The sequence below is a fragment of the Erpetoichthys calabaricus genome, chromosome 13, assembly GCF_900747795.2.
Source record: "Erpetoichthys calabaricus chromosome 13, fErpCal1.3, whole genome shotgun sequence".
Taxonomy (NCBI): Eukaryota; Metazoa; Chordata; class Cladistia; order Polypteriformes; family Polypteridae; genus Erpetoichthys; species Erpetoichthys calabaricus.
The window spans coordinates 20,736,814-20,754,241 of NC_041406.2; the positions used below are offsets into that span (position 1 = coordinate 20,736,814).

Here is a 17,428-nt window from a genome sequence, read left to right on the forward strand (position 1 = left end):
GATGTTTGATAAGTTTTCAGCAATGTTGAAATTAGGGGGCATTCTCTTGCAATCCTAAATTAGATTCAACCACAGCCTTTAAACTTGAATTCCTTTGCTGCTTTGAATATTTGTAGTTAAATAATTCTAGCTCTGCATTTTTGACTATAATTTCTGATAAACATTTTAACTTTGGCTACGTTTGTGTGTTTATTGGTTTCTGAATTCTTGCCTTCTTTATTTGACTACGATAAATCGTCCAAGGGACTTTTTCGGTTATTTGTTTTTTGACTTCTCAATTATGAACCACCGCCTGTTGCTTTGCTTAGAGGTCATCTTTTAATTCCGCTTTTAATTAATGTGCCTGCTGTCCCACACGGTGAGTACAATAGGTGTACTGAAGTACCAGATTTCAAACGTTTATTCTACAAATACGCTTCAAGATAAAATAAATTTCATTACGATACAAGAAAGGGTATACAGATTAGACTATTTTCACTGTGTTTGAAAAAGATGGTTCAAGGTGGTGGCCATCATTAGCGATACACGCTTCCAGACGATTTCTGAACGCTCACATGACTCGTTCGGCCATTTCAAGGGGAATGGCAGTGATTTTGTGGCGAATACCATCCTTGAGGGCTTCAATGTTGCCGACTGAAAACTACAATGGATCGCCTATCAAAGGACCCCCACCCCTACCTCACACAACGACCTGGACAAATGTGGTACTTCATTTTGGCTCACCCTGCATTATCCACTAATTCATTTGAGTTTGAATTGAATCATTACCCAAGATCAACTTACACAATTCTCGTTCATTTGATTTGCGAACAAGTCACATGATTCTCTCTGAATTTGATTTGTGCAGCGAGTCACTGATTCAATACTCAAGAATAAGTCACACGATTCTCGTCATTTGATTTGTGAACTGCATCACTGAATCAATACCCAAGAACAAGGGTCCGTGTAGGTCCGTGTACTTTTTGGTATTTGAAATTTCATTTTAGAAGCAAAAACAAAAAAACGAAAATGAAAGAAAGAATAAAATGATGGAAAATAAGGTATTTTTTAATTCTGTGGTAACAAATAGCAGTCATAAACTTAAAATTACACATACTTTTTTGGATTCATTTGTGATTCAAATAATGAAAGTGTAATAGCTCAAAAACAACAAAACAGACGCATTTTCGTTGTCTGGCACCAGAGGTACTACTTCTTCTGCGCGATTTTTGATGACACGTGCGAAGAGGTCTCCTCACAACTCATCGACCGACGGCCTTGAAGTTTCACTGCATGGCATCAGCAGAACATTTCAATGTTCACTCCGGGACGAGGACATGACTGTAGAAAAACAGTTGCATCTTTCAGGTAAAAATACAAGCTTTGCAAACTTTGCTTCATTGATGTAGCAGTTCTTTTATGAACGTTGTTGTTGTTACTTACTATGAAACAGCTAACATTTGGTGATTTCATTTCCTAACACTAAGCCTGGCAAATTTTGTAGTGCTAGCATTTTGAATGTGTGTAAATGTGTGAATGGTTGATCATTGACAAGTGTAGCACATGTTAAGAAAACTTTCTGTAAATCACGTTGCTCTCCTAACGTGTTACACTTGTGCGCACTGTTAATACTCGAAATGATTACTCGCTATAGTAGCCGGTAAAAGTCAATGAGAAACCATTCAAAATGCTAGCACTATAAAAATTGCCAGACTTAGTGTTAGTAAATGAAATCGCCAAATGTTAGCTGTTTCACAGTAAGTAATAACAATAACGTTCATAAAAGAACTGCCACATCAGTGAAGCAAAGTTTGCAAAGCTTGTATTTTTACCTGAAAGATGCGACTCAGTTTTTCTGCAGTTATGTCCTCGTCCCGGAGTGTCACTCTTTTACTGTTCCGAAAAACAATGTAATGATCCATCCTCTACTGATGCCATGTAGTGAAACTTCAAGGTCGTCGGTCGATGTGTTGTGAGGAGGAGGACTGTTCATATGTGTCATCAAAAATCGCACAGAAGAAGAAGTACCTCTGGTTTCAGACAATGAAAATGCATCTGTTTTGTTGTTTTTGAGCTATTACACTTTCATTATTTGAATCACAAATAAAGCGAGAAAAGTATATGAAATTTTAAGTTTATCACTGCTATTTGCTACCACAGAATTACAAAATACCTTATTTTCCGTCATTTCATTCTTTGATCAAAAATCATAATCTGAAAATTCCTTTCATTTTTGTTTTTTCATTTTTGCTTCTAAAATGAAATTTCAAATACCAAAAAGTACACGGACCACAGACCAACAAGTCACATGATTCTCATTATTTGATTTGCGAACGAGTCACATGATTCTCATTTATTTGAGTCTTAAACTGATTTACTCTCTCGGTACCTGAGAATGGATCACACGTTTCCCACTCGTCTGATTCACAAATGAGTGATACGACTCTCGTTCTTGTTTGTAAATTGAGTCATTACCTGAGAACAAGTTGTACAATTCTTGCTCACTTAGGATTCATGAACTTAGTGTCTGATTTTAACTACAAATTTTTAATATATTGTTGGAGTTTGCGTGTTCTCCGGGTGTTCTAGTTTCCTCCCACAGTCCAAAGACATGCAGGTTAGGTGCACTGGCGATCCTAAATTGTCCCTAGTGTGTGCTTGGTGTGTGTGTGTGCCCTGCAGTGGGCTGGCGCCCTGCCTGGGGTTTGTTCCTGCCTTGCGCCCTGTGTTGGCTGGGATTGGCTCCAGCAGACCCCCGTGACCCTGTGTTAGGATATAGCGGGTTGGAGAATGACTGACTACTATATTGTCATGCTTTGTTCACTTAATCAGGTAGTTCAACTAAACTGAATCAGCAAAGTGAATCGAAATCCCCCTTACTAAAAGCAACAGAAAGGATTTGTTAACCAGGAAAAATCAAAAACAATAGTCTTTAAGACAGCAATTCAAGGCATGTCCTTAAAAATCAGATAAAACATGGCCGCTCATGCCAACTTTAAACCCCTGGCCAAACAAGGCCAGAGTCACGACCTCTGTGAGCACCCCCCCAGCAACAAGAGCTTGCATCATGGTAATGGAATACAAAATGGCGGCACCCAAGAGAAAATTATGCCATCGTGAAAAGTAAATAGTTTTTAAACCTGAAACCTGAATTTTGGAATCTCTATGTATCAATCCCCTATAATCAGCATATAATGCTGCATTCTACTAAACCTCGGAACTCACAATTTCCAACCTCTGACTCCGAAAAAAACAAACAAAACGCACCCTGAGCTCAAAATTACTACTCGCAAAACCTGTCTCTCAAGTCCATGTTTGTCCAACTTCAGATTATGACGTCAATCCAAAATGGCAGCTTACACCATGAATGGACAGTATGTACAGGTACACCTGATAGGTTCCATCCATCCATTTTCCAACCCGCTGAATCCGAACACAGGGCCACGGGGGTCTGCTGGAGCCAATCCCAGCCAACACAGGGCACAAGGCAGGAAACAATCCTGGGCAGGGTGCCAACTCACCGCAGGACACACACAAACACACCCACACACCAAGCACACACTAGGGCCAATTTAGAATCGCCAATCCACCTAACCTGCATGTCTTTGGACTGTGGGAGGAAACCGGAGCGCCCGGAGGAAACCCACGCAGACACGGGGAGAACATGCAAACTCCACGCAGGGAGGACCCGGGAATCGAACCCAGGTCCCCAGATCTCCCAACTGCGAGGCAGCCGCGCTACCCACTGCGCCACCGTGCCGCCCCCTGATAGGTTTATTTTGTTTATTCCAATAATTTACTTTAAACCAGTCACCTTTACCCAAAGTAATAAATATTATTTATTATTTACCAGCACGAACAGTAATGGACTAACCGATGTTAGCTTGATCAGCACTAGTATTCGTACATTGATTGCGCTCAGTGGTTGCTCAGTGCAGTTACTTTATGGACTGCAAAGTCACAGGCCAAACATAATCATGTGTGATGATTTACTCTTCTTCTCTTCGCAGACAGTGCCATGAATTTGTTCCTTGATCCACACAAGAGTAGACCTCTGAATGCTCCTCAGTATCAGGCAGTTTCCAAGCACCAGTAGTACTGCTTATTATGAATTAGAGCATAAAAATCATTTTTAAACATAACAACAAACCTTTTGCACCTTTATTGCTTTTTGGTTTCTTCTCTGATCCAGACTATGGAACTATTAGTTAGCATCTGTTGCTGGGACAGCCATGTTTAATTTCCCATTTGGGTAACAAAAATGCACGGAGGTCACGAATGAAGAATTTATGGCTCCCAACCTCCCAGTTGCGCCATCTGTCAAAAACAGCATAATTAGCCAGAAACTCTGCTGAAATTTGCACAATCAGTTTTTGAAAATCACAGATCATAACAACAGGCCACCCATGGATTGGTCCAGTGAGTCACAAGGAGGAATCCCTGTCAGCTGAGCCAGGATTCTACCAGATTTGAAAGTAACAAATGAAGGTGGCTGTTTCCACCAACGGATGGATCTCTAACTCTATCTCTGTGCTCCTCTTGTGTGCGTAGATGCAAAGGAACCATAATTTCTGTTTGGATGCTGATTATCCAGCTGGGGTCTAGCAGGCAGGCTTCAGTAGCTGACTTCTCAGTAATTTGGAACCATAAGAAGGTCAAGTTGCCATGTCCCATCCTACAGCGAGCTGCTGAGGTACCGGCTGAAATATAGTCAAACCCACAAGTCTTTGGCGGCTTGTCACACAAGTTCCACTGACCCAAGTGATGTAACCTCAGGGCCAAACCAGCTGCTGAAAATAAATTCTGGCTGTCCCAGGGATTTTGTTTTAACAATGCATGGGGCAGGGTTGGGAGGCTTACATTTTAGATTAGATTAGATTGGATCAGATCGGATCAGATTGGATTGGTCTCCAAGGGGAAATTAAAATTGTAAATAATAAATAAATATATATATATATATATATATATATATATATATATATATATATTGAGTGAGGGTACACACAAGTCCATCAAAGAAGTGTTGAGGCACCAACTGGGTCTGCCCTTTTAATAAGTAAACAGATCAACAGAATAAGTAAAAATCAAACAAAATCAGGCCATATTGCTCATTTAGCAGAAAAGAGAACCAAGCTCTCTCAGGTCAGAGCTCCATCCAGTGGTCTGCTCTTCCCAAAATGAGACCAACCCTTATGGGAGCGTCTTGGCAGGCAACCCCAATTAGTTTTAAAAACAAAAGAATGTTGGCCCGTAGGCTCAACAAACAAAAATTGGACCAATCCAGCCTTCACAAATAACCTTGGGCAAACCACTATGAATAGTAGCATCAGGTTACTTGGGAGCTTCAGCTGTTTGGGATCTCACTGTCCAAAAGAGACAACGATCTTTGAGACCACCTCTTTTTATAAAGTCTCGACTGGAAGGGGCGAAGTCTTCTCAGGGCTCGGCAAGCGGGGTCACACGTCCTGTCTGGGGTTTATCTCTGAACTCATTTGGGAGAGAAAGGACAGTTAGCGACGTCACCTCCACGTGTTTCAAAATGGTGTTGCTTACTGTACTTGAGCCCTGAAGGTACTCCTCAGATGCACATGCCTGACGTGATATCTATCTATCTTGTCTCTTATAAATACAGTATATATATATATCTATCTATTGGAGAGGCCAGCCCTGACACAGACAGACGTAGGACACAAGTTCAAAACACAGGGCTTTTATTTTTATTTTCTTCACCGCGTGAGAAAATGCCTTCCTCGTTTGCCAAACCTTAATATAATAATTAATAACATTAAAACATTAATAATAATAAAACACAAGTGGAGAGTTTCAGTAAAGTCTGCTGCATGACCCAACGCCAGAAGTGAGGTAACTTATTGAACTGTGGAAGTTAGCTTGACTTGAACTCACCTCTAACACATTTTGGTTAACATTTTGAATGTTCTTTTTTGTCTGTTTCAGTCGTGATTACGTGGACAAGAGGGAGGAGCACAGGCATGCCAGAGAAGAGAGGTGAGTCTGTCATTTGCAGTTTATGTTGTTTTTTCATCTTCACGTATCTCTATATAAAAAGTGAGGTGATACAGAAAAACCACATGACTTTCTCTGCAAACGGCTATATTTTTATTATCAGGCCAGTAATTTAACATGTATTGAAAAATGGTGGGTTTTTGGGAGTTTATCATACCAAGCCCACCCTAGTTTTTAGATGACCCCCCCCCCCCACCAGTATTTACCATTTTGGTCTGGGTTGATGCATTTGATCAAAAGGATGGACAGGTAAGTGACCTGTGATGTGAAGCCAATGTATCCTCTCGACTTTCTCATATACTCAGATATAGGGATGGATATTTGAGGAGTAAACCGCAAGACAATGATTATATTTTCATATTATGTACAATAAAGAACCCATCCATCCATCCATCCATTTTCCAACCCACTGAATCCGAACACAGGGTCACGGGGGTCTGCTGGAGCCAATCCCAGCCAACACAGGGCACAAGGCAGGAACCAATCCCGGGCAGGGTGCCAACCCACCGCAGACAATAAAGAACCATCAACAACAAATCAAATTAATAATACATTGAAAAATTATTATAAAAGCAAAGTTGAATAAATCAGACTCTGCAGCTGCATGAATAAAAGGTAAATTACCATCGTCTGTTTAATGGAAATAACCCAAAAGTTGATAGAAATCTATGTTTTGTACCTAATACTTGTATGTAAAATTTGGTTGACCTAAGTGAAAGCGTACTCTAGTTATCGTGTTTATACACACACACACACACACGCACATAGACATAATTCCAAAAATTGTATTTTCGGACTCGGGGAGGTCTAAAACTTCGAGATTCTTCAAAATCTCGAAATTTGAATTTTTGGATGATTACAATAATTTCCCTATACTTCGTATACAAGAAAGCAAACATGTCTGAAGGTCCAAGCTTTGCCGAAAATCCCATAAAGAAATATCAGTTCTTAAAAAAAACAGAATTAGTGTAAGCTGCCCTAATTTGGGGCAGTCCTAAGAAATGTAATGAGTTACGTCATGAGGTGGAAGTTCATAATAAACAAGAGAAGTTGTGTCAGATATGTAAAATATATTAAACTGTGTCTGTCCTTCAGTCTAAATGTTTAAAGTTGAAATATCCATCCATCCATCCATTTTCCAACCCGCTGAATCCGAACACAGGGTCACGGGGGTCTGCTGGAGCCAATCCTAGCCAACACAGGGCACAAGGCAGGAACCAATCCCGGGCAGGGTGCCAACCCACCGCAGTAAAGTTGAAATATTCTCGATAATAATAGAATTGTGCCTTTATCTCACCCTCTTACAAAGAGAGCTTCATAGAGGTCCCTAAGAAAGGATCAAAAATGACATCATATTCATAATCACTGACCATGAAATAGTTTAAAATGATGCTTCTGTGTGAAATTTGTTATTTTTAACCCTCTGAGGGAGGCTCTTAAGAGGGCAAGGACCACCAGCAAAGAATTAAATTTAAAAAATATTATCTTATTCGTGATCAGCATGGAACAGTAGCATTAAGCTACACTCAATAATACCGATCCCCATTTTTGAAGTTTTGTGAAAGGATGTAACTTTGACCCCTTGTACTTCTTTAGTGGGGGGTGAAACCCTGTGGTCAAAATTTAACATCTTATTAAAGAAAGAAAACATCCCCTAACAGGACAAATCTGTAACCAGGCCGGAGAAAAGCTGTTCATTGTATCTTTTAATTACTCCTTAGCAAAATACCTTTAGAAGGGAGCATGATTCAAAAGCAGTCTGGAACAGCAGGGTCAGAATGATAAGAGAAACAAAGAATAAAGGTTCATTTTATAAACTACTGAATTAACATACAGTGTCAATCAATGCATACATTTTACTCTGGTTGGTTCATTGGTTTACACACAAATGATTTATATATAGAATAAAAGTCTATTATATTATATTCTGGTTCTTCTTATACGTTTCATTTGAGCCACCACCCTTGAAATGTCTGTGCATATAACAAATGTCCATTCTGGTTCTTTACAGGACATCTGCTGACTTCTTAGTCATCTTTTGGTCATCCTTCAGTACATTTTGTATATTAACCTTTCTTCTTTATTTACTTGACCATCTCAGTATTTTTCCTAATCCACTTCTTATATTTCAGTATACATTGTGTTGTTCTCTTGACCTTTATCTGGTTTCCTGATGTGTCTGAACAGGTGTCTGACATTTATTAAGCCTTTATGTTATTTCTTTTAGATAAATGCCATGTTACCCTAAAATTATTCTTCCACACCCCTGAGGTGAGCTGATATGACATGTACAACTTCAAGTCCTTGCTAATCGTTTTCTCTGCAGACACCTAGTGGTTTACTTGTTTTCCTAAGGGTGTAACTTCTTGCAAAAAATATGGTCCAAAAATGGCCTAAAATGAGGAGTTTTGCGGCGTAGAGGGCCAAATGGAGTGAAGGAATTGGGCAAAAAAGCTTGACATCTTGCATAACAAGACATCAAGACAAGTCAAATGGTGTCTCATATGTGGGGGGGGGGGGGGGTCTTGTACCAGACAAACTGAAATGATTTCAGAGCAATCAGAACTAATTCTTATAAACAGAAAAATACTTGTGTAGGAAAATATGGAGATCAGCATTTGTGGAGTTTTGTTTCAGCCCATGAAGCTCAGGCTTACGTGGCTCAAGCTGTGCTTGTCTGTGTAATGACTCAAGGCCAGACAGTGAACATTTGAAAATGGGATCTGGAGGAAGACGTGGTCAGAAAGCGGGCCGAGGTCAAAACCCTTGGACAGACGGTAGATCCAAGTTGTCGAGTCGGAAATTCCCCTTGAATTCTTGAATGCTTTACCAACTCGGACATGCAAGTCGGACAATTCAGACAAAACAAAGTTACACAAACTGGCCGATTTTTGATGCTACGCTGACTCTTCATGTTAGTCAATTGTTTAAAATAAAGTCATAAGCTGGGCAGCCCACAATGCCATTTTTTTGGTCGAATTGCATTTAGACTGAAGTGATGCGTATTTCCATCCATCCATTATCCAACCCAACATCCTAACTACAGGGTCACGGGAGTCTGCTGGAGCCAATCCCAGCCAACACAGGGCACAAGGCAGGAAACAAACCCTGGGCAGGGCGGTGATACGTATTTAACACATGGAATTTGTTGAGGAAATAAATAGCAAAAGACACTTATCTTTAATTGTGTTTTTATTATTGGCAGACCAAGTAACAAATGAACAGCAAACTCATGTTTCTCCAAATAGTCCGACCAGAAGCCCACGTAAACTCACTGAGATGGGAAGGTGAAACGTCACAAGTCAGAGTTCCAAATAGCCCTGAGAGCAGGTGAATGTGACAAAAGGAGACTGCCGACTGATCGTTAAACATTAAAAACTGCTAACCCAAAGATCAAAAGTCTAAAGCCAGAAGAACATTTTAGTTTGAAAACACCAGAATGCCAGTTAGAGAATATCACTTCAAGAAATCAAACAGCAAATGCTAATATCGGATACTCGTCTTCCCAAGCGCCACACAGTCCTCTGGGATGGTGAGATGGATCACCATGGTTAACTCCTCAAGATGGCCTCCCGATAAGACATTGTAAAACTTTATAACCATTGGGAATATTCCAAAATCAATGGGAAATTTACATTCCTCAGGGTTCAAAATACCAGCATCCAAAAATATGTGCCCTGTGACCATAAAGAGGCAGGGAAAAAGAAATGAAAAGAACTCGTTACAACCATGTGGCAGTGCCCGTACACAATCTCAGGTTTCCATTTTCCATTTTGATCAGCTTATTAAATTGACTTACCGCGAAATGGGTGAGGATGAATGCTGAAGATGGTAGTGGGCCACGCGACAGGCTGTTCAGAACTGTATGGAGGAACACGGAGAGGAAGTTTACAGCTTGGAAGAAGGGCCATATCGTCCTCCAAGGCTAAAGACCCTTATTTGGCAATGTGATTTTTCAGCCATAATGATCATTTACAGTATTTTTAAATCTACTGGCAGGGAAAAGTCAGATTTACTTTCACTTAAATGTTACGATCGTCAGGAAGTCAGAACAAAACTATAGGAAATGGTTGTTTCTTTTACATGGGAAAGAAAAAGGGGTTGGGCGGTCATCAATTTCCAATTCCGTTCTTCACATGCATTGCAGCTAGAGAGTATCTGCTCTTTGATGAGGAATCCACAGTGGCAACCAGCCATTGCCTGATTATAACATTGAAGAGCTCTTAATCCCGTAATATATGTGTGCTGTACAACCGTACAAGTAAGGCACTTAAACTCAAGCCGAGTGAACGAGAACGCTGAACTTTAACGCTTCCTCTCTAAAGCGGCTGGCTCTCCTCGACATCCAGACCTCAATTGATGCTGAGTCTTGGCTTGGCCTCCATGACTCATATTTCACTCAAAAATTAAGAGCCTTGGCCTCTGTTGGGCTTCATTAATCGACCTCGATTATCCGCTCAGTAAATAGAAAATAAAACATAAGTCTTCTCCAAACAAAATGAAACCCATCTAAATAGCTGGAACTGGTAGGAGTGGCGGGTATTGAGACAGCTCAGCAGTCTGTTAGCTTGAGCATTTCCAGTCCTCCAGGCCTCAGTCTTAAAACTGGTGTTGTTTTCTCGATGGGAGTCCAGGCAGCTCACTGCTTATCTCTTTGTAGTGCTTGTGAAGTCCAAATCTACGACTGAGTGGGATTAACAGATTGGGCAGCATGGTGGCGCAGTGCCCCTTGCAGGTGGTGGAGCAGACAGCCTTGTCACCATGTGTTTGAGAGTGCATTTTGCATGTTCTCCCTGTGTAGACATTCTGTTTTTTTCCCACATCTAAGACCTCTTTGTCAAACCAGTGGGCTACCATCACTCAAGCATGTCACCCTGGCCCACCTTAGATGAGCTGTCTACTGGTTGCTGCAATGTTTATTCCCCAAACTTAGTCATGGGGGCTGAATGATTTTTGACACCATAACATGCATTTAAAATGTATCTGCATGTACCCCCCCCTCTACCGTATTGATTTTCAGGTTTCCAGAGGGTTACAAAGCCGTTAATTGAAACCATCTAACCCAGACCTCTGTTTCACACAATGTCTTTAGAGCTTTGAGCTTCGACTTTTAATTCTGTTACTTTTGTGTCAGGCTCTTCACTAAATGTTGTCGCAGGGTGCTGTCACAAGTTCTCAGGTAAAATGCAAGTATAGAGTTTACAAATTAATAAAAGTACACGTCATGTCATTTTCTAACCCACTTAGTCCTGAACAGGTTCACAGGTTTTAAGCCTATCCCAGCTATCATAGAGTGCAAGGTAGGAACAAACCCTGGACAGAGCGCCAGTGCATCACAGGGTCAACACACACCAAGCACACACTTGGGCCAACTTAGCATTGCCAATCCATCTAACATGTATGTCTTCGGACTATGACAGGAAACCGGAGCACCCGGAAGAAGCCCACTCAGACACGGGGAGAACGTGCAAACTCCATATAGGGAGAGCCCAGGATGATGCAAACCCTGGTCTCCTTACTGTGAGGCAGCAGTACTACCACTGTGCCACCCACCAACAATATCTGTCCATTAATTACTTGTTGAACTGTGGCCAGTTGACAGTGAAGGAGAGGAAAACAAAAACTGAGGCAGCAGCATCCCAGTAAAATGTAAACCTCTGGGTGGTCCACGTTCAGTAATAAGAGAGAACATCCAAGACAAAGTTGAACACAGTCAGAGTCCTGGAGACCTCAGCCACCTGGTCTCCTACTCCCCTCCCTGTGCTATTCCAGTTCTCTCGGTATCTCAAATGACTTTTCCATTAGATAGATAGATAGATAGATAGATAGATAGATAGATAGATAGATAGATAGATAGATAGATAGATAGATAGATAGATAGATAGATAGATAGATAGATAGATAGATAGAATAAATAATATTAAATTAAAGAATGATAATAATACAGGTGAAAAAAACAGACAATAACTATGTATAATGTTAAATATTAACGTTTACCCCCCCTGGTGGAATTAAAGAGTCGCATAGTTTGGGGGAGGAACGATCTCCTCAATCTGTCTGTGGAGCAGGACAGTGACAGCAGTCTGTCGCTGAAGCTGCTCTTCTGTCTGGAGATGACATTATTTAGTGGATGCAGTGGATTCTCCATAATTGATAGGAGCCTGCTGAGCGCCCTTCGCTCTGCCACAGATGTTAAACTGTCTAGCTCCATGCCAACAATAGAGCCTGCCTTCCTCACCAGTTTGTCCAGGCGTGAGGCGTCTTTCCTCTTAATGCTGCCTCCCCAGCACACCACTGCGTAGAAGAGGGCGCTCGCCACAACTGTTTGATAGAACATCTGCAGCATCTTATTGCAGATGTTGAAGGAAGCCAGCCTTCTAAGGAAGTATAACCGGCTTTGTCCTTTCTTGCACAGCGCATCAGTATTGGCAGTCCAGTCTAATTGAACAGGAGAATGGCTTGGACGTAGAGCAGTTGTCATCAAGTGCCATGACAAGACATTGAGGAGAGAAACAGAATAGAGGAGGGTTAGTAAAGGTTTATAAATATTGTATTACACATATTTTTGTACAAATGACTAACAAACAGATATGCACAGCAGCTCTAGTCAGGGTATGCGTAACTAAATTTGCGACTCTTCAGCCTGAGACTGAAGGGGCATCTCTTATATAAGCAAGAAGACCATTCCATAGCTTCAGGACCCTGTAACTAAACACTCAACGTCCCACTGTCATTTTAGTAATCCCTGAAATCTTAATAGGCAGACTTTGTGAGATCTTAATGCCCACTCTGGTTTGTTAACAATGATACGTTTAGGTAAGTAAGCAGAGCCTTGACCATTTATGCTCTAACAACCCAAAGGGTGCTGGGAATGAAGGAATGGAATTAGTCTCTTTATACTGCTTGCTAGTGAGTGGCCCTCAAAAAGACCATTGGCATCTTCAGCAATGGCTTCTGCCATGCCATTCAGGTCCTCAGGTCACCATCATACTTTCTGGTCCTTGTAATAATTCTTGCAGCAACATTTTGAGTTTAACTGAAAGCTACATAAAGAACAAATTGATCAGCAAGTGAATAACACATTGCAGTAGTCAGTCCTACTAGAAATAAATGCATCAATTGAATTCTCATTATCCTGTATATCTTGACACCATCGGAATTTGACGTGTCAAAGATAACGCCTACAATGTGTGCTGATTCAGTAAAACTAATGGAGATTCTAGCTGAGTTAAAAGAGTGGCAGAATGCTGTTACCAACTCATCATTCCCTCCAATACAAAAACATTTCGTTTTTCTGTATTCAGAGACGAGTGGTTCTTATCCATCCACTCTTTTAACTCAATGACTCAATCACGGATATCCTCAGACAAACATCATTTGGTGTCAAAGAAACGTATAGCTATACGAGTGAAAATGAATATGATGTTTTCTAATGATAGTTTCCATATAAAGTGCCAACAATAGAAATGTGAGTACTGAGCCCTGCGGGACACCATATTTAACTTCTGGGTACAATGAGGGAGTCCTTTCATTACATTTCTGTACACACTGGAATTGATTTGATAAATCAGAACTAAACAAGGAAAGCACAGTGCCCGTGATCCCAATGTCATTTTCCTGCCTCTTTAGTAAGAGAGGGTGGTCAATGGTGTCAACCGCTGCACTTAAAACTAACAGCATACTTTAATTACAGTGGGATTTTCATTATTACAGGATATCAGAATGTCATTTACAACATGTGTCAGGCCTGTTTCTGTACTACGACTGGTGCAGACATTGAAATTTCTGAAATAAATTGTGACATGTAAAGTGAGGCTGAAGCCGAGTGGCGACTTCTTGTTGAAGTATTTTAGAGAAATGCAGTAATTTTTAAGCGTATGCAGGTCTAGGTCTGGCTTTTTAAGCAACGGTCTGACAACTGATGCTTTCAGTGCATCAGGAACTGTACCATTTTGTAATGAACTATTGATGTTGTGAAGAATGGGTCTGTCAGAATATCCTCTGAGTTTTTACTAGTTTTGTTGGGCCCTGTGATTAAGGTGTAACGGACGACCCACTCATCCGGAATGGCAGCTACACCACCAAGACCCGTGGCCTGGCAAACTGAGGAAAATTCAGAACAGACGAGCCGTACCTCTTCCAAATAGCTTCCTCAATCGATGGTTAAATAAGCAAAAGCAAACCGTATTTAAAATAATAAGGAGTATACAGTATATATATATATATATATATATATATATAGATGGTGAAAAAAGAACAAACAATAAAACAATACATATATTTCACTCCCTCCAAAGCCCCCCCACACAACACATACCCAGAAAGTGAACAGCACTACAAAATAATCAAAAGGCACAAATAAATATACAGTATAAACCCTCCCTTGTCCTTACACTGAACATGAAAGAAGTAAGACACACAGAACATTCGAAAACACACATAAAAGCCGACAATATTCGGTAGAGGATGATGAGTTAATGTGAAACTTGTCCAGCTGGAAAGTGTCCTATGGTTATTATATTTGAATGAAATTGTTGACTTGCTCCTCTCCCCAAATGACAAAAAACAGTCTCAATGTATAATCCTCGGCCTGTTTAATCCAGAAGCCTGGGGTTTTGAGTGTTGCTACTGTCTAGCTTTGAAAGCAGCAAGCGGGAAAAATTGTAAAATGATTTGAATTGGTGCTCTTTCTTGGCTCTTTTTCGTCTTGTGAAATAACGGTGTTGTAGGTGTTTCTTTTTCCTTTCGTCTTCATGTTTAAATAGCAATGACCTGGATGGAATTGATGGGTTTGACAGGGAAAACTAACACAAGGGGTGACTCTTCCACAGCGTTATCCTTCCCCCTTTGTTTCCAGGGGACAACATTTACACAGACACACACAGACCATATAAATGGAACAAAGCTATGAAAGACGCGACTCAGCACAGAACATATCTAAGACATCGCTATTCATGTAGCACTGCCACAAAGGAACAAGTAGCAAGTTTCATTTTAGATGTTAAAGTTATGACATCCTGTTCTGTTAGCAAATTAAAATTACTAAAGTGGTGTCTGCGAGATGAAACATGGTGTACAAATCGAGTGTTGTGTTTGTGAAGTGACACTGAAATCTGGGATCTTGTATTGTCAATTTTCTCATTAAAGAAGCATACGGCAGGGCAAGGTGGTCCGACTCATTTTTAGTGAATGAGAACAAGCGTGTTGTGCCGAGGCAGCACCTCACTGTCTTGTTTTCCTAGACACTGGAGCCCTCACTTTCTGTGTGTGTGAAATTGTTTTAAGTGGGTTTTGATTTGCTTTATTTATCTTTAAAACCTAAGCTTTTTTTCATACTCGGGGCGTACGCTTCCACTGTAACACATTAATAACTTTCGCTTATAACTCTGGGTGGTCCCAAGTAATGAAACTTGATCAGAATCCGCAAAATTTTATTGTATAATTGATTTCTGGCTGGAAATCTGGGGAATGCTGCCAAACATTTTTTCCCCTTTCAGTCAGTTATTTTTAATGCATCCATATGTGCTCAGCCTCTTCAGGTCACCAGTGTTTTGTCTGCCTCCAGAATCCTTGTAATGATTTGATCTTAACATTATGCCATAAGCCTTTATGCAAATAAACATGACAACAAAGCTAAGGGCTGGCAAGAAAATCTCACAGGCATTCTGAACGGAGCCTGAGACCTAAAATGAGAAAGAAGAAGACAAGAAAGAGCATACAGAATATCAGCCATTACAATATTGCTGACTTCTTGTTCTTCTTCTTCTTTCGGCTGCTTCTGTTAGGGGTTGCCACAGCGGATAATGTGTTCAACATAACGTAACATCTGCCACTCTAATATATAGTGCCTTTCATCTATCTAGACTTCTATCACTTTATATAGTCCCTTTCATCTATCTATCTATCTATCTATCATATATTGCCTTTCCTATCTATCTATCTATCTATCTATCTATCTATCTATCTATCTATCTATCTATCTATCTATCTATCTATTATATAGTGCCTTATCTATCTATATCTATCTATCTATCTGTCTATTATATAGTGCCTTATCTATCTATATCTATCTATCTATCTGTTGTAACAGATGAAGCGCTTGTCCACCTCTCGAACCCTCAGGTACCACTCTGATGACCAGGTGAAAGTATAATAATAATTCTTTTTATTATAATACAGTAGTGCACCAAGCACTCTCCTCCACACACTCATAAACACAATAAACACTTCAAATAACCAATCCTCCACTCCCAGACACTTAGCCCACCTTCCTCCCAGCTCAGCTCAGTGTCTGGGCTTACCCAGAGTCCTTTTATAGCCCCTGACCCGGAAATGGTTCCAAGCCAAACCCACAAGTCCGTTTTCCTTCCGGGTCAGGGCAAACAGTCCTCCTCTTCATCCCGGGAGCACGTTACTTCCTCAAGTCACGTGACTGACATGCACTCCCGGGTTATAGGGCATACAAGAGTCCATGAGGCCCTTCACAGCGACTCCTGGCGGCCCCCAAGGTATCCAGCAGGGCTGTGTATAGAAACTACAAAGTCCATGAGACCCTGCTGGAACTCGGGGCACCAATATGCTGTCCGGAGGGCTCCTCCTAGCGGCCTGGGGGTGGCGACCGGAGTCCATAGCCGGTCGTCCTTCACACTGTCTATTATATAGTGCCTTATCTATCTATATCTATCTATCTGTCTATTATATAGTGCCTTTATCTGTCTATCTATCTATCTATTATATAGTGCCTTACATATCTACCTATCTATCATATAGTACCTTACATATCTAACTATATATCTATCCATCTATCATATAGTGCCTTATCTATCTATCTATCTATCTATCTATCTGTCTATTATATAGTGCCTTATCTATCTATCTATCTATCTATCTTATAGTGCCTTATCTATCTATCTGTCTATCTGTCTATCTATCTATCTATTATATAGTGCCTTACATATCTACCTATCTATCATATAGTGCCTTACATATCTATCTATATATCTATCCATCTATCATATAGTGCCTTATATATCTATCTATCTATCTATTATATAGTGCCTTATATATCTGTCTATCTATCTATTATATAGTGCCTTACATATCTACCTATCTATCATATAGTACCTTACATATCTAACTATATATCTATCCATCTATCATATAGTGCCTTATCTATCTATCTATCTATCTATCTATCTATCTATCTGTCTATTATATAGTGCCTTATCTATCTATCTATCTTATAGTGCCTTATCTATCTATCTGTCTATCTGTCTATCTATCTATCTATTATATAGTGCCTTACATATCTACCTATCTATCATATAGTGCCTTACATATCTATCTATATATCTATCCATCTATCATATAGTGCCTTAAGTATCTATCTATCTATCTATTATATAGTGCCTTATATATCTATCTA

The 17,428-nt window shown here is 40.3% G+C and overlaps 1 protein-coding gene across 7 annotated transcripts in view; it reads left to right on the plus strand.

The window, feature by feature from the left end:
- The window catches only part of LOC114664022 (FH1/FH2 domain-containing protein 3-like), a 722,250-nt gene that overhangs the window by 563,555 nt on the left and 141,267 nt on the right, over nt 1–17,428 (plus strand). For all 7 annotated transcript variants that reach the window (XM_051935624.1, XM_051935621.1, XM_051935625.1 and 4 more), the window contains one exon: nt 5,935–5,985. In XM_051935624.1, coding sequence (XP_051791584.1) covers nt 5,935–5,985 — 51 coding nt within the window. The remainder of the gene's footprint in view (nt 1–5,934; nt 5,986–17,428) is intronic.